Consider the following 18,198-nt stretch of genomic DNA (forward strand, 5'->3'; position numbering starts at 1 on the left):
GCTTCTGGCCTCTTAGGGCGCATACGTCATTTAAACAGCATACCTCCAAAGTGACCCAAAGCAGCTTTATTTTGGCCTGTCTGTATGGGCTCTTGATTAGCTTGTGGTTAGACTCAAGATCCTTTCCACATGCATTGCTATGAACCCAGGTGTCACCCATCCTATAGTTATGTAATGCATTTTTCTTGTTAAAATGTACCCTACATTTATTCCTGTTGAAGTTTATTTTTGTTAGTTTTTGCCCAGCTCAAATCTGTTAAGGTCATTTTGAATTCTGATAATTTCCTCAGGTATATTAGCTCCTCCTTTGGTATCATCTGAAAATTTGGTGTGCCCTCTATCCCATCACCTAAGTCATTTTTAGACAGAACTCCTTGGAACCCTAGCACTTTGGCCACTTTCCTCCATGATGAAGATGAATCATTGGTAAAAATACTTTTGGTTCATTTTGTAAACCAATTACAAATGCATGTAACAGAAGCATTGTCTAGCTGCCCTTGTACTAGTTTGTTTGTATGAATATTATGGGGGACTAACTTTAGATGAATTAGAACTTTATCACTTAGTCCTGTTATCTACCTCAAATTTACTCATTTTATAACGACTCAGGGAGCTGGGGATGTTTAGCCTGGAGAAGAGAAGGTTAAGAGGTGATATGATAGCCCTATTTAAATATTTGAAGGGATGTCATATTGAGGAGGGAGCAAGCTTGTTTTCTGCTGCTCCAGAGACTAGGACCCGGAGCAATGGATGCAAATTGCAGGAAAAGAGATTCCAGCTCAACATTAGGAGGAATTTCCTGACAGTAAGGGCTGTTCGACAGTGGAACACACTTCCTAGGAGTGTAGTGGAGTCTCCCTCCTTGGAGGTCTTCAAACGGAGGCTGGATGGCCATCTTTCGGGGATACTTTCATCTGGATTTCCTGCATGGCAGGGGGTTGGACTGGATGGCCCTTGCAGTCTCTTCCAACTCTATGATTCTATATCACTGGAATTAATACTGTATGTAAATATATCTATCAGTGGCAACCACTGTACACAACTATTTAGTTGCTGAAGTATTAGATTTTCAAGATACCTCTTGTACAGTTCATTTGGCTTGTAAAGTTTTAAAATGGGATTTGTTTCCATTTTTTTTAAGACAGTTATTTTATAATGTTGATGGTATAAACAGATCTGCATTGAACAGTTATATTTTCTCTAAACACTTCATCTTTGGGTGTTGGAAGGACTTCTATTTCTTTGCTCATAAAAACAGAACACTTTGCTCATAAAAACAGAATCATTTTCCCATTGTTAAAAAATCCATAAACAATGACTAGGGCATTATTTGGGATGTTTAATATTCACACACACTTCCTTTTAAAATAGTTTATTTAAATTTAGATGTTTCACTGGGTTCAATCAATACAAGTTAAAAATATTTACAAAATGAATGTGTACAGCAGTAGCTGTTTATAAACAGCGTAAACATAATATTTGCTAGAAACTTTCTGTCCCAACTCTGCAAGAGTGAAGTACTTAGCACTGCACCGCTCAGAGAATAGATCCTCAGTATATGTGCTCAATAACAGAGGTGCCAATCTAGAGGATCTAAAGCTCAGAAGGCAATATACTTGCTTCCCCCAACACACTTTTGACACTCATATTCTTACACTGAGTTGGGCAGGAGAAAGGAAGAAGATGAGACAGTAGAGGAAAAGGAGAACTGATTGTAAACTGCTCCCTTCCCTTTCTTTTCATGTAAGAGAAAATGAGATAGGCATTTGATCTGAGACTTCCACTGCTTGAATAGCCATAGACAGAGCATACAGGCCAAACTATACTCTGCTTGACAATTGACAGGTTATTAAGAAAAGGTCTACTTTGAAGTTAACCCAGCCAATGGAAAAAGAGGTGCTAAGTACATAGGCTGAGCATGGTTATTCTTTCACATACTTCCAATCCTGCTGTGTTTTCATACAGCTGATTTTTGAATGGAAGTTTCACAGGCCATGCACTTATTCCTACATCAGGCAAAAACTAGAAAAGATCACCTCTTTCTTTCCTCACCCCCATCTACTGAAGAACAGAAGCCAGACCATATCATCTTACTGAGTTTTTAAAAATATATCTCCACTAAAACAAAAATGAAATGCTCATTACTTTGGTAAACAAGTTGCTCAGTAACTGGGACTGCCTCCATACAAAGGCATAGCACACAATGATTCCCCCCCCCCCCCATGAACTTATGTCAGGTGTCATTTTTCTCGGTATAAAATCTAGAAGTTGTATTTCCTTAAAATGCATTTTTGTAGGTCTAATAACTGCATCCTTTTGATAACGAGAATCCTTATTAAATAAAGTATTCACAATGATTGGGCACTATTAATTTTGTATCACATACATCTTGTTATATGCCTCATTTCTCTAGTTGCTGAGGGGTACTGAAAGCCTCATACACATTAGCAGCAAAATCTTTCACTTGTTCCATCATTAACATGTCCTGGAAAGAAAATACAATGAACTGATTATCTATTTAGTTTTATGACTTTTTTCCTACACAAGTAAATGAATAGCATCATCAAGCATCTACAACATCACATAACATTATACATTATACACTAGGTTACTACAGCACTGAAAGTTTAGAATCAAGTTGAAAATACTTTACGAACTGTATGAAAGACACAGTTGTGATGACAGAAAATAAAACAAAAAAATAAGCACATCACCAGCTCCTCCTGCTTACGGCTGGATCACAATGTGTAAATTTACAGCGCTTTATAAAGGTTAATAATAATCCAAAGGCAGCCTGAAAAGTATCCCACATGAAGCAAATCACAAAATGTTTTGATCACAGTTTAGGTTCTTGGCCTGACTTACTATCAACAACAGTGGACTTTCTCGTCACACATTTCTACTACTCTCTTCCTTTATAAAGAACACAGGTCATTCTGATAGTATCATGAACACCTTACTCTTTGTTAGTTTACATATACTTAAAACTGCAGTAGTGACAATAGTACAGAACAGACTGACAGAACGCTCTTCCAAACTATTTGAAGGTCTTCATTTGATATGAAACGAGAAATTATTCTGATTTAATTTTTTAGGCTTTATGCTGCTTTGATTTCGGTTTATTACTTTGTGAAAGCAAAATGCAAAAAGAATGATATACAAATCAAACTGGACTGAAGACAATGGGCAACAAACATGTTCTCTTACCTGCACAAAACGACTAGGTGTTTCACTGCAGACTGAATGGATCTGTCCATTTATTATTGGAATTATCTTGGCTAGAGGAAGACTGACACTAGAAAGACTAGGTGAGAAAATATCAGTGGGACATGGTTACATAACATAAATGTGAAAGCCCATATTGTTAGCTATTTCTAGAATAGCAAATGCGGAATATCTGCCAACTAGAAACTTACATGTATGTAACATTACAAGTAACTGTGTTATCTATTACATTACTTTTGACAGTAACAACGGCATAACAAAGGTTCTTTGGAAAACAATTAATGGTAGCACAATCACTTTGCCCCTGTATATGTAATGAGTAATGTTACCCGTTACTTTTGTTATGCGTGTATGCACTAAAATACATGGGGGGACATTTTGAGAGTTTTCCCCCTAGCCATTTTACTTTACAGAGTTGTTTCTCTAAGACTTAGAAGAAGTAAACAGTTGAGTTATTCTTTTTAAAAAAACAACATTAAGGACAATTAGTTCAATTTGGAGGGATTTGTGAGGAGATTCCTAATAATTAAAAAAATTCAAGCTATTCTTTCCAAGTGTTGTGTTGTACTATACATTAGTACAGTCTAACTAGAACAGGAATGGAGAGCCTTCTAAAACAGAACTAGACAAAGGAACTACTGAAATGATACCTATAGAAACTCTTTCAGTGAAATTTCAACTATGCCTTTATATTTGGTGGAGAAAGTGATTTCTTTAACACCACCTAAGTGTAACTCATGAGTCTGCTCAAATTCCTTTTTATACAGAAATAAACTTCATTTTCTACAATGTATTTAAAAATATTATTACCTGTTCATGGAGCCATTGTGACATATGTCCTGTTCAGTGGGTCTGAAGAATTCTGCCATGTTGTCCAATAATCTACTAAATCCTCTATTTAAACATGAACTCAAAACTCTATTAAAATCTGGACTGAAATAAATAAAACAAACCCCAATTACCGTTAGTAATGCTATGCTGATAAAGATATGAAAACAATAAAATGAGAGAATGTCTCAACATTTTAGTGTACATACATGTTACATACTGTTCTGTCATCATACACAGGCTGCATCTGCACTGCAGAATTAATGTAGTCTGATAGCACTTTAACTGCCATGACTCAATGCTATGGAATTCTAGAAATTGTAGTTTTGTGATGTTTTGCCTTTTCTGTCAGCATGTTGGTGCCACAATAATTAAAAGCGCTGTCAAACTGCTTTAATTCTGCACAGTGGCAGCAGCCTTAGATATTTATTTATTTATTTATTTTCAAATATACTGCACCAAGTGTGTCCAAGGCAACATGAAAAAAGCATTTAATAAGGCCAGTTCAAAAATAAATAAATAAATAAATAAAATTGAAGCATCAGCAAGGCTGGCTTGTCTCTGCCACATAAATATTATGTGGTATAACCATCCTTTAGTGAACGGGAAGCAGGCAATTCTAAGTAGAAATGAACTCACAAGGTTAGACTAAAGTACTTTATAAAGAAATGTGTTATAATTTGTGCAGATTTTCAAGCTTGGGGCCCACTCAACTGACCTTAGTATTTTCCTAGTTTTGTTTCCTATCTAAGACTACACAAGCAGAAAATCTGCCAAGGATGTGGCAAATTGAAGTATTTGGTGGCTCACAAGCTGTGTGGTCATGTTCTAATGAATTCCTGACAGCCAGAACATGCTATTGAAGGAGCTACTCCCTCAAGGCGCGATTCTGTCCTCAATGCTGTTTAACATTTACATGAAGCTGCTGAGGGCAGGGTGTTATCAGTACGCTGATGACACCCAAATATATTTCTCTATGTCTCAGATTGATGCAGTGACTAAGGATGGTGTCTCTCCTATGATTACCTGTCTTAATGTGGTAATGGACTGGATAAGGGAAAACAAACTCAAATTGAATCCAGGTAAGACGGAGGTACTTGTAATAGGGATCCCTAATCCGGGAATGGAGTTATGTCAGCCAGTTCTGGATGGGGTCACACTTTCCCTGAAGGACTCTGTCCGCAGCTTGGGGGTGCTCATGGACTTGTCGCTTCAACTGACGGCTCAGGTGGATGTGATAGTCAGGAGCACTGACTATCAGCTTTGGCTGATACGCCAGCTGTGCCCCTTCCTGGAGCAGGAAGACCTTGAAACAGTAGTACCTGCACTGGTAACCTCTTGACTCGACTTCTGCAATGCGCTGTACATGGGGCTACCCTCGTGCCAAGTTCGGAAACTTCAACTGGTACAAAATATGGCAGCCAGGCTGGTCATGGGCACATCCAAAACTGCCCATGTTACACCGGTTCTAAAATCTCTCAACTGGCTCCCTATCAGTTTCCGGGCAAGGTATAAGGTGTTGGTTCTAACCTTTAAAGCCCTACGTGGCCTGGGTCCTGACTACTTGTGGGAGTGCCTACTTCCATACCCCGCACACTTTGGTCCTCTGGGAAGAATCTGCTACAACTAAGAAGACCAGACTTTCAGCGGTGACCCAGAGGACCTTCTCATCAGCCCCTCCCAGACTCTGGAACGACCTGCCAGATGAGATCCGCCATATTACCACCTTAGAAGCCTTTAAAAAGGCTATTAAGATGGATCTCTTCTGGCAGGCCTTCCCAGACTAGGTTAAATCCATTAGATCCATTAGACTTGCCTCCCCCCTCTGTTGACACCTCCACTGCTACAGATACTAAAATTGTTTGATACCATCACCCCATCCCCCCTTCTCTAGAGCAAGATTCATTTTAGAAATTTTAATGTATTTCTATTGGATAGCTTTAAATTTTTGATGTTTAATCTCTTTATGAGTTGATCGCTGTTTTATGATTGGGGGAAGAGTTGGGGTTTTGAAATTGTAATTTTAAATTGTTTGATGTTTTATTTATACTGTTGAAATCCACTTTGATTCCTTTGTGAAAAAGCGGAATACAAATAAATTATTATTATTATTATTATTATTATTATTATTATTGCTACTACTCTAGCCCAGACTGCTTGAAGCTACAAACCTCAGCTGAATTTCAGGTGCCTTGCATTGTCATCTTGTTCATCAGAAACTGTGGGACAAAGGTGCCTTGGATCCCATTTAGGGAAAAAGGAAAGATAGTAGTGTCATAAACAAACAGTATTCTCCAGATCATCTTGTTGGTAACCCAATTGTGTGTGTGTAAGAGTAAGTAAAAGAGAGGATGGCACAAAAAGTTAAAAAGTCCTATGCTCTATACTGCATGAACTGGTTTTGCCCCCAGTGATCAAGACCGACTTTTTCTGTAGCTCACAACTCTCCTGGGGAAAAGGTGCCCTAAACCTGGCCAATAGTTTACTTATCATGTACACCTGCTCACTAGGCAGAACCTTCAATTCCACCATGTCACACCACAGCAAAATGACGTAGCACCACTGTGAAAAGGTAAAAATTGATATGAACAACCAAAAGTAATTACAGAAAGGCTGTGGAACCTGTGGCATTACAGATGTTGCTCAACTCAAATTCCCATCATCCCTAGACAGTTTAGCTAATGGTATACGACCATGGACACAGGACTTCACTAGCTTCTGAAAGACAACAGGTCCCCCCAGCCCTGCTGTCCTCTTTTTAGTTCAAGAGAAGCAAAATAAGGTATCCTCCACAAGCTTTGATCCTGTAATCCACTAAGAAACATTTTGCATGCTTATATTATGAGCCCTGATGGGGCAGAGGTTAAATGTCGGTACTGCAGCCACTCAAACCCTAAGGTTGTGAGGTCAATACCAGCCAGGGCTCAGGCTTGACTTGGCTTGCATCTTTCCAAGATTACTAAAATGAGTACCCAGCTTGTTGGGGGCAATTAGCTTATACATTGTAAACCGCTCAGGGAGTGCTTAAATGTACTGATAAGTGGTATAGAAATGTACTTGCTATTGCTATGTGCTTCCTCTTCCATGGTCCGTTTCCTTATTTCTGACTCTTAAACTGTAAAGTAGCACTTGTTTCTGGTTTTGAAAGAAATCCAGAAAAGCACTGATTTTTCCTCCAAACGGCCTGTCATGGGCAGAGTTTAACGACCACCACTCTAGATAGATGTATTTTCATTTTACAATATACAACATTCCTGAATTTTCAAATGATTAAGATTTGAGTGGTTTCTTGTTTTCTATGGACCCATACAGACAGGCCAAAATAAAGCTGCTTCGAGTCACTTTGGAGGTATGCTGGCACATGATGCATACGTCCTAAGAGTCCGGAAGCCATACCAAATCCACACTCCAGTCCTTAGGACTGGAGCGTGGCTTTGGCATGGCTTCCAGACTCTTAGGATACATGCATCATTTAAACAGCATATTTCCAAAGTGACCCCAAGCAGCTTTATTTTGGCCTGTCTGTATGGGGCCTCTGTTTGTAAGAATGAACCAAATAGGTGCTTCTAAGCCAGAAATTAATTTTGATCTCCCTGCAGTGGCATCCCCACCCCTGATGTCACCTACTATGGAGGGGTTGCTGGGGAGCTCCTTTGCTGCAACAAAGCCAGGAGAGGGGCACTTGGCCCTCTCCTTTGCCAAGGCGGTGGAGGTCTGCTTGTGCGGCCTCCATCACTGAGGCAAAGCTGGGAGGAACCAACCAAGTGTCACACCTCCTCTGGGGTGTCTCCTGATATGGGCAGACCTCCTGCAGCATTGCCATTACTTCCCTGCATCACCTTTGGATGCAAGCATGCTTGTCTAGTTCGACAGTAACAGCAAACAATGGTTTGCTCTAATACAGTAGGCTCTTGGTATCTGCCAAGTTCCCATCCACCGATTCAAGCATCCGTGGATGGCAAGCCAGCCTTGAGGCAGAGGAGGAGGTGGCAGAGGAGGAGGCGGCTTTGGGCACCACATGCTCAGCCAGGCAGGGGGGAGGGAGGACAAGGGGGGACATGGAGTTCAGTCCCCTGGAGAGGGTCCTGCATCTAGCCCTGGAGGAAAAGGAGGGTGTTGAGGCTGAGCTCAGCCCCCAGGAGCTCTGCAGCAGGTTGGAGCCCAAGGGTGGTGCCAGGATACTGCTGGCTGGCTTGGGGGTGGCCTTCTTCCCCTGCTGCCCTTGGCCTGCCATTCAGGTGGAGTCCCATTGTCCCTAATGGTGATGCAGCCACGTGGTCATGCTGCTGTTGGGTACAATGGAACTTGAACATTGCAAATTTTGTTATCGAGGGCTGACTGTAAGGGGGAGAGGTGAAGGAGTATGTGATGAGATAAATGAGGATGCAACGTGTAAAGATGTGGCTTATATTTTGAACGTTTAGAAATGCTGCATATTGTAAGATTTAAATATATATTGGTGGTGGTAGTTTTCAAATCTTACTGATTTGGATTCTGTTTGGGGGACAGAAAAAGATCATTAGCTTTCTTTTAAAAGCAGGAACAGATTTTATTTTACAGTTTACCAGAATGAGAGTATTTATGGTGAACAACGTATTGCTGTAGGTTCAGGAAGTACCAGAAGGAAAGTAAACTGGATGCTGCAACTGTTTTTCTCTCCTCTTCATCTTCCCATCCCTCCAACTGCCCACATTAGATGTCCTAACTTCCCTCTCACCTCCCTAGTAATCTGTTAGACATGGTCCATTCTATTCTCTTTCATCTGATCAATCTCACATTAAGGTCATACAATTTCAACTGAGCCTTTCGTATTGCTTATAACTAAGTTTGAGGAACCATTATACAGAAGTTGAACCCTAATTTCAAGTTTCTGTTTAAGACACAAAGGCTTTAAGACTGACCTCCAGATTTCAATCAATGTGCACTTCCAGTTTTTCTTCCTATTTAAGTGTGTTTACCATAAACATAAGCTATCAAAACTGCAAAGCTGCATACCTTTCCAACATGTCTCTTGTTTCATTAAGTAATTTAATTGTAGTAACATCTTTTTCTGTAAGTCCATTGGCCTAGAAAAATAGAACATAAAAACAATTTAGTTAGAATGCACCTGATTTATTTAGAACCACTTTGCTTTGGGAAGTTTGGTTCTGCTTTAGATTGATCCAATTAAAAGATTAACATTAATTTATAGTTAAATTAATGATAACACACATAAACCCACAAACCCCAAGTATGTTAATCTGGTTTCCAGCTTCAATTTAATTTACTTTGGAAATACCTGGGAAGCTAAAGGATTCTCCTCATCTGGCATCATGTAATGACACAGCAGAGAATGGGATCCAGTTTGTTCAGATGTCAGATTATCTCCAGGTTGTTCTACTATCTTCCTTATTTCTCTCATCTTCTCATCCAAATCCAAGAGAGAAAGAGCATGTTTAAGAGAAAGACTGCAAAGGGGAGAGTTAAATATATAATCACATCAATGGGTTGCATCTCAATCAAACACTTCACATATATCTTAAAACTTCAGCAGAAACTCTGAAAAAGAGAAACATTTTTACCTTCCAAATACTTCCTGCACAGCTTTTTTAACTACAGTAATTAAGTCAGCCAAACCTAGGGTAGAAGAAGAAAGTTACTGAAGATTGATTGCCATTTGTTTCAATTTAGCAAAAATCAGAATTAAATAAATACTTTTACAGAAATCATACCATCTCCAAGAAGGTGTTGAATACTTGATAAATATTGCTGCTGCACTTCAGGGGGAGCTAGAAGTGTCTATGAGGAGAAAAACATTCTGTAATGTTTCTGTTACTTTATGGAGCAGTGTCTCTATCCTCCAGGTCTGTACGGCTGTACAATCAGGATGCAGAATTCCCCTCCCCTCCCCTTGCCTTCTCTTTCCTGTTGCTGGTACCACTCTCAAGATATCCTTGTTCTTAACAGCCTCAGCCATCTTTGAATACAGAACAGCAGAGGACACAAAAATTCAAATCATTTCAAAAAATAAAATAAAAAAACCTCATTTTTTTGTAATTAAATGTTAGGGCTAACTTGGTAGCCCTATCACAAGCATAGAAACTAATGTATTTCTTCTTTATTCTAAAGCTGGGTTCCTGACCTGTTTCATACCAAGGAACTGCAAAATTCATCACAAAGACAAATTGTGCAATTATGAAGGATAGAAAAGACATGTTCCTACTCCTGAGAAGCATTCCCTTTTTAAAAATTAGTCTCATATGAATCTTCCTGTACTCATAAAGAAATAGATTTCATTCATATTTACGACTTTGACTTTTGCAAATTTGATTCTCTGCGATTTTGATTAATATGTTCTCTCTAAGAATTTCTAGGTTCTCCAGCGCAGCTCTGCTGGAAGTTGTCCATAGAGTTGTGCTAGAGAACTTAGAAGTTCCTAGAGAAAACACTTCTATAGCCTTTTGTAGGTCCTCTAGCATGATTCTATGATCGACTTCAGGCAGATGTTGACCACAGAGTCACGCTGGAAGACCTGGATATTCTTAGAGAAGCGTTCTTAGGTAAAAAAACAAAAAACAGTGGGACTACTGTAGTCTAAGCAATTATAGCTGTGTGCTCAATTCCAAAAGTTACCACCACCCCCTACTGAGTTTTCAATCCTGGATAATTAAACAGTTACTTACTGTGCCATTTTTGCAAACAGCTGCATTATCCAGGTAGATGTATCCACCAATAATGTTTAATTGAACTCGTAGAAGAACTACAAGCATACAAGTGCTATATACAGCTACAATGCTTCTTGTAAAACCTTTAATAAGGGAAACAGAAATGATCTTGTCAGAATGCCTAAATAAAAATGAGTAGGCATTTACTGCCCTAAAATATGATGTTGTAATCAAAGGTTATATAGAATATATGTTCCAGCCATAATTATTATTGTGTTTGTTATATCTGGGTTATGTTTCCAGAGTTTATTTGAACAAAAGCTTTCCATTCGGTCTATTCGTGTTTTTTTTAAAAAAGACTCCAAGATTATCAAAAAGACTTCAAGATTATCAAAAACATGGTAGATTTTGCACTAGATACAGCAAAGCCCCTCTGGAGGCAAGTAAAAGGACCGAAAATGTCTTGAAGAACATTTTGAGTACTAAATATTTTGCGCATACAATACCAAATTTATAGAACTTTTATGTTTAGAAAAGCATGATTTTGGCTATATGAGGTGTAGCATGTAGTATTTTAGATATCCATTGCTGTGAGAAGGACTCAGATAACAGATGAATAAGTTTAAGTAAAAACAATCATAAATATAGGTGTGGAGTCTGCTAATATTTTACACATATTTTTATAACACAGCATACTTAAATTAAAACGTATGGAAGCATCAGTCCAGGAGGACACAGTGAAGTATCACTCCTCAAATCCTAAAATTAACAAATTGGGAATTAATGTGAAAGGTACATGACTTTAGAAGCTGACTGGTTTGGACTGAAATGCAGCTTGATGAGAGGTGAAATTTAAATAGCAGAGATCAGTTATGATAGTCTGGTCTGGTCTAGTCAGGTCTGGTTGGTGGGATATCTGAGCTGACACAGAGATGTGTGTCTAGAGGAGGTTAGAGAGGTTAAACCTGCCAAGTGTTTGATTTTAATACAACCATGTTGATTGATTTCAGCAAGGCCTTTGACAAGGCTCCCCATGATATTCTTGCAAATAAGCTAGTACAATGTGGTCTAGACAATGTAACTGTTAGGTGGATTAGTAGGTCTTAAAGAAGGCCTTGTCACACATATGTTTTGGAACCTGATCACTACATGAAATGATTAAGTATACTAACTCTGAAAAGGAACTGAAGGCTATTGGAAAGGAAACAGAGGTTAATAAATATCAAATATTGTTCAGTTTCAAATACAGTTGGCCCTCCGTTTTTGCGGGGGATATGTTCCAGACCAGGGGTAGGCAAACTTTTTGAGCCGGGGGCCGGGTTGCTGTCCCTCAGACAACTGGGGGGCCGAAGCCAAAAAATAAATAAGTAAATAATTTTTTAAAAAATAAAATAAATAAATAAACAGGGACAAATGTAGGACAACATTTTCAAATGGTCGACACTTTTTTTAAAAAAGTGGAGGACACGTGAAAAAATTTGCTGATATTTTAAAAAATGTTAATATAAATGCATGTTTCTGAGGCTTCTAAAGACAATTGCCCCTGCACGCGAGAGGCCAAAGGCCCCGGCGGCAATCGGTGGCAGGACCGGGCTAGGGCCGGTCCCAAGGCCTCGCCGGGCCGCATCCGGCCCGCGGGCCGCAGGTTGCCTACCCCTGTTCCAGACCCTCTTGTGAAAATGGAGACATGCGTGTATTCAAGTCCCATAGGCTTGAATGGGGTGTGTGCCCATGAGTGTGCGCAGGGCATGCGCTGCGAGGTTGCGCCCCATTAAAAATAATGGAGGTCATCCTTCCGTGAGTATTCAAGACCACAGATCTCAAGTCTGTCAGAAAGGAGGGTCGAATGTATAGCAAAATAATCTTTAGCAAAATTTTTTACTCTAGTTTTATTTTTTTAACAATGGATCAATACACAGAATCCCATCCTCATGTTCCAGGTTACACATTCATAATTCTCCAACAGGATACCAGGCACAGTGAATAAACCTTATGTTTAATATATCCAACATTATAATATTATGCCAAACCAAGTTAGATATAATGTATTTTATGTTCCTATAGTAACAATGTGACTTTAAAATCTGCAAAGGATTTTACTAACATTGTATTTATTTTTTTCTGATTTTTTTAGCAAAAAAAAAAATGCTTTCCTTGCAACAATATGTCACATGTATTAGAATTGAGTCAATGTACAAAGATCTGCATTTTGAAGAAAATTGACACCACAATGCAGAAACTAAGAACACTCACTGGGTCAGAAACATAATTTTGACTTACTTATAATTTTCAAGTCTTCCCATATTTCTAACTTGTTGGTTGGTCTGTAAAATGAAAAGAATGCAAACATTTACAATTAATTGAGTCAGTGAAAACTCTGCATCAAATTGAAAAAGTCAAATGTTGCAATATGCACAATTTCTGAAACTATGAGTGAAAAGAAGTGTTACTCAATACTGGGATTATGGGAAGTGATATCAATGAAGAGATTACTAGCAAATGACTGAGGAAATTTATAAAATCTGCCTCTTTGTGGTCTTGGGAATACATATTTTAGAAGCTATCTGAAACACAGTGGGATTTTATTCTTTAGTGCAAGGTTAAAGTTATATTTATCAGTGAGTTTCATACAATATACAATTACATGCTAAGACAGATATTAGACTTTTAAAATGGTGATTTCTCTCTCCCTCCCCTTAAATATTTGTAAGGCTGTATGTGGTATGTTAGTTTAAATATTATCTTGCTTTCTTAGAATACAATGATTACAAATGCTCAGCAGTCCATAAAATAGAGCAGCAGAGAACATTTCACTCACACTGTCATTACACACATACAAACCATGTATCAGCCCAAATTTTGAAAAAGAGGAAAAAGTTATACTTACTTGTTTTTCAGCAGAGAGGTGAGGCTCTCAGAATTCAGCTGATACATCAAAGCATCCCTTAATGTTGGAAGCATAGATAGTACTATCAATGGGGAAAAATGATCATGAAAAAACAGCGTACTTTGAGACTCATCACCAAATTAAAAATAATCTAGTTTTAATTCATACATAACAGTGACAAATTATAAGCATCTAAAAAAACCAAGAAATTAAAAGATTCCATTGTAACAAAATCCTATCAAAATCCTTTTCAATACAGACTTTGAAAAGTCAGAAAGGACCAGCTGATTTTTTTTAAAAAAACAAAACAAAACCCAGACCTTCAAATAAACCAAATGGAATAATTTACAGTGAAGCTTCTCAAATTACTGTTTCCAGTATGACTGCAAAAGCACAAGTACAAGTGAAGGTCTTGTGTTGTAAACACAAAGAAGTCTTAGGCCTGTTACAGACAGCCAAAATAAAGCTGCTTCGAGTCACTTTGATGGTATGGTATTTCAATGATGCATGAGTCCTAAGAGTCTGGAAGCTTCACCAAAACTGCACTCCAGTCCTTAGGACTGGAGCGTGGCTTTGGTGCGGCCTTTGGACTCTTAGGACGCATGTATCATTGAAATACCATACCTCCAAAGTGACTCGAAGCAGCTTTATTTTGGCTGTCTGTAACAGGCCTTAGATCATTAGAGTAAAGGAAGCTTTCTTATGGACATGATTGCTTAAAAAAAATACAAGAGTACACAGAAGTACAGGAAACAAATATTATCATAAAAGGTACATGAAAAAGGCAAACAGAAAAATTGTCCTTATTTTGAATTAATGATCCACAAATTTCAAATCTGCAGATTTGTCACACGCCATTAGCAACTGTTATACAAAAACTTACAAAGCTCATTGGTAACAACAAATTGGTGCAGTTCATTGAACCCCAGCTATTATTCCCAACTCTCATAATACTTTAACTGGGAATATCAGCAAAATGCAGGAAGCACACAAAACCATGGTTAAGTAATTTTAACTATGGCATGACAAACCAATTTGTGATTAGCTCACAAACTGATATCAGAAACCACAGCTCTAATGTGTGTCTATAGAATTAGTTGGTGCTGGTTATATGATGTCTGAATGGACAAACTTCTCTATTTGGAGGCTGTTGCACCATACTAGGAACTGGAATAAACGTTATAATACATCCAGATAAAGTAGGCACTAAAAGCACACTGGGAGCAAAAAACTTGGTTTATTTCAAGTACAGTTTATAAAAACCATGGTGAGGACCAAACTCAACCCAACATCACTATGCCTTACCTGTCATGTTGCAAGTTCTTTGGTTACTTTCAAAATGATACTGCCTTCGTGCTTGTGCTATATATTCTGCCGCTTCCCTTTCTTGGATTTCTTTCATTTTTTTCTGCCCATATTTTCCAAGTATATAAACTCCTACAAAAGGTGTTTTAGAAGAAGGGTTAATAGCTTTCAGTACTATAAACTTTCTTTTCCTGTTGCTTTTGTTCTGCTTTAAATGGTACTTATTTTTGATATTTAGATCATAACTGATGAAGTTGGAAATAAAAATGTTATCCAGAGCATGTTTTCATAAACAGCTTAAAGTGTTATTAAAGAAGGCTTGTGCCTATCCCAACACAAGTTCACATAAACAATGTATATGGTAAAACTGCACAAATTCCCACACTGAAGATAATCAGGTAACTATGCAAAATAATAAATACACTTCTGTGAAGGCAACATGAAAGGTGTTTCCAGTGTTAAGTTAAACAAGAGTCCTGGTGGCGCAGTGGTTAAATGCCAATACTGCAGCCACAAGGTTATGAGGTTGATCCCCGGGCTCCAAGGCTGACACAGTCTTCCATCCTTTCGTGGGTCAGTAAAATATGTGCCCAGCTCATTGGGGGTAATTGGCTTACAGACTGTAAACTGCTTAGAGAGTGCTGATTTCACTGATAAGCAGTATAGAAATGTAAATGCTATTGCTGCTATTGCTATTGCTTATGTAGTGCTGACTGCCAAGATGAGAAACTCTGAAAACAAAGGATTACAACAGTTCCAAATGCACATTTTGAAGCAATTCATGTCACTACTATATCAAAAATAATTTATGAAAACCTCCTTGCTTTCAAATATTTAGCTAGAGCTTAGTATCAGTTGTGGCTGTTTAAGGAACTGTTGCTTCTGCCTGCCCTTCAAGTCATTTTCGACTAATGGCAACTCTAAAACAACACTATCATGGGTTTTTTGGGTCTGAGTGTGTGTGACTTGCCCTCAGTCACCCAGTGGCTTATTATGGCTGAGCAAAGAATCAAATCATGGACTCTAGAGTCATAGTCCAACAATCAAACCACTACACCATGCTGGAGTAGAGACCCCTTAGTGTGGTGAAGTGGTTTGAGTGAGGGACTTCTACTCTGGAGACCAGGGCTCAATTCCTGGCTCAGCCGTGAAACCTACTGGGTGACCCTGGTCAAGTCACATACTCTCAGCCCCAGGGGAAGGCAATGGCAAACCTCCTCTGAACAAGTCTTGCCAAGAAACCCCCATGATAGGCTTGCCTTAGGGTTGCTGTTAAGTCAGAAATGACTTGAAGGCACGCTGCACACAAACACATATTTCAGACTAACCGTACCGTTTGTGTAACACAAATTTTGCTAGTGGTGAAATGCTATATATAAGCCAAAGGTCCCACAAGTATTTCACATGTAGGTAATTAGCATGGCAATGTTTTAAGAACCAGTCTTACAGCAAAGCCTCTTAGCATTAATAAGATATTCTGTCAGTCTGTTTGAAGAGTTTTTGGCACCACTGACGATGCGAACATCACGGAGCCCAGCTGCATGTTAGAACAAGTCTAACATTTTGAACTGGTACCACTGGGTGCCTCTGTGCAAACCACTCACATAAGTATGGTGATTTCTCAATGTACCTCTGGGCATACTCCCTCTTAAAAAGCTTCCAACTACTTGTGATACAGTGTACAGCACATGAAAGATAAGCATCTGGACAAGCATTAAGAAAGGAGCTGCACTTTCCAACAGAATGAGGTGAAGCTCCAGGAGGGGTACAGAGTACAGCAAAAGAGCAGTCAGTGTGGCATAGTGAGTTGAATGTTGAACTGCAACTCTGGAGACCGGGCTTCGATTCCCAGCTCGGCCACAATACCCATTGGGTGACTTTGGGCAAGTCACATGCTCTCAGCCTCAGGGGAAGGTAATGGCCAGCCTCCTCTGAACAAATCTTGCACTCAAAACCCCATGATAAGGGTTGCCATAAGTCAGAAACGACTTGAAGGTACACAACAAGAAGACTTGTAATTGGAGAGAAGAGACGAGTCTATACATGCATTTCTGAGCTGACAGTGATATTAAGCTAGAGCGGGCAGATTAGCAAAGAATGGGCCCCAACTTGGATTCCTGCATTTTTCTCATCCTTACTGAGTGGGGATAAAACCTGCTTTCTGAAGCAGAAAGAATGAAGGAAGCTGCAAGGTACTGAACGTAAGGGAACAGAAGAATTTGGAGATCAGCGTTTGCGTATCAAGGAACAAGGGCTAAGCAGCAACCCAGGGAAGGAGGCAGTTGTGTTCCCCAGAAAGAGCTACTCAAAAGCCACCACCTTGACATGCAATATGGAAATGCTGGTCTGCCTTACAGGGCTGTTAGATGTAACCAAGCTCATGCCTGTGAATCTGAATAACTAAGTGAGGAATGGAGCAGTGGCAGGGCGGGATGTCCTAACCACAGAGGAGGACGAGGCGCTATAAACGTAGGACACTCAAGAGAAATGTAGGACACACCAAAATAAAAGCTGAAAACACAGTCATGCTTCATGGTAATCGTCAAAGAGAGGCAGCGGGGGAGTGCTTTGACTCTAGAGCAGTGGTTCTCAAAACCATTTGGCTCTCTTAAATGTTTTGGACTAGAAGTGCCAGCCAGCTTGCCCAAATGATCAGCGGCTCTGGGAGTTGAAGCCTAAAATGCCTGGAGGACCCAAGGTTGAGAACTGGGAAAGTCACACTCTCTCAGCCTCAGGGGAAGGCCATGGCAACCCCCCCGAAGAAATCTTATAACCCCTCCCCCCAAAATGCATGCTAGGTTCACCAGAAGTCAGAGACGACTTGAAGGCACACGACAACCAAAGCCATGCTTCAAATGGAGGGCTATAGCGATGATAGCAGCAGCAGCTGCATTTGTATACCGCTTTATCTGTAAGCGGTTTCCAAGTGTAAGCTAATTGCCCCCAGGAAGCTGGGCCCTATTTGAGCAGCCTGGGTTGGGAATCCCTCCTGGGCGAGAGGGCTGAAATGGAGGACAGGCCCTGGAAAAGGAGGACCTCTGGTGCACATAAAGAACCATAAAGGACCTGAGAAGCCTGGGTTTATGTTTCTGCTTCGATGGGCGGCTGCGGGGCCACTCACCGCCCAGGAGGGCGCCCACGAAGAAGCACTTCCTCCGGTGCCGCTTGAGGAAGCCCCACACGGACTGCAGCATCCCGGCGGCGGCGGCGGAGCCCTGGGTCCCTTCGGCGCAGGAAGCCCCGGCCCCGCCCCCTCGGCCCTCGACGTAGGCCGCAAGGAACCCTGGGAGAAGGAACAGCCCCGGTCCG

The 18,198-nt window shown here is 39.9% G+C and overlaps 1 protein-coding gene across 1 annotated transcript; it reads right to left on the minus strand.

Moving 5' to 3' along the window:
* Positions 1–1,319: 1,319 nt before the first annotated feature.
* Positions 1,320–18,150, minus strand: PEX3 (peroxisomal biogenesis factor 3). Its single transcript, XM_089530259.1, has 12 exons — positions 18,011–18,150; positions 14,890–15,021; positions 13,585–13,666; positions 12,978–13,021; positions 10,716–10,840; positions 9,765–9,831; positions 9,615–9,669; positions 9,332–9,500; positions 9,049–9,119; positions 4,036–4,158; positions 3,208–3,304; positions 1,320–2,485 (listed from the first exon to the last, which is right to left on the minus strand). Exons 1-12 carry the CDS (start codon positions 18,081–18,083, stop codon positions 2,402–2,404), a joined length of 1,122 nt encoding a protein of 373 aa, XP_089386385.1. The 5' UTR covers positions 18,084–18,150; the 3' UTR covers positions 1,320–2,401.
* Positions 18,151–18,198: the final 48 nt, after the last annotated feature.

Source organism: Sceloporus occidentalis, unplaced genomic scaffold, assembly GCF_023333645.1.
Source record: "Sceloporus occidentalis isolate IW3139 unplaced genomic scaffold, rSceOcc1.0.p SCAF_6, whole genome shotgun sequence".
Classification (NCBI taxonomy): domain Eukaryota; kingdom Metazoa; phylum Chordata; class Lepidosauria; order Squamata; family Phrynosomatidae; genus Sceloporus; species Sceloporus occidentalis.

What these genes read in the sequence shown, in the direction of transcription:
- PEX3 (XM_089530259.1), bottom strand. Translation starts at nt 18,083, where the DNA reads ATGCTGCAGTCCGTGTGGGGCTTCCTCAAGCGGCACCGGAGGAAGTGC. An exon ending in CTGTTTGCAAAAATGGCACA is followed by an intron (nt 9,832 to 10,715) that starts GTAAGTAACTGT and finishes TTCTCCTCATAG; the next exon opens with ACACTTCTAGCTCCCCCTGA. An exon ending in TCAACACCTTCTTGGAGATG is followed by an intron (nt 9,670 to 9,764) that starts GTATGATTTCTG and finishes CTTCTACCCTAG; the next exon opens with GTTTGGCTGACTTAATTACT.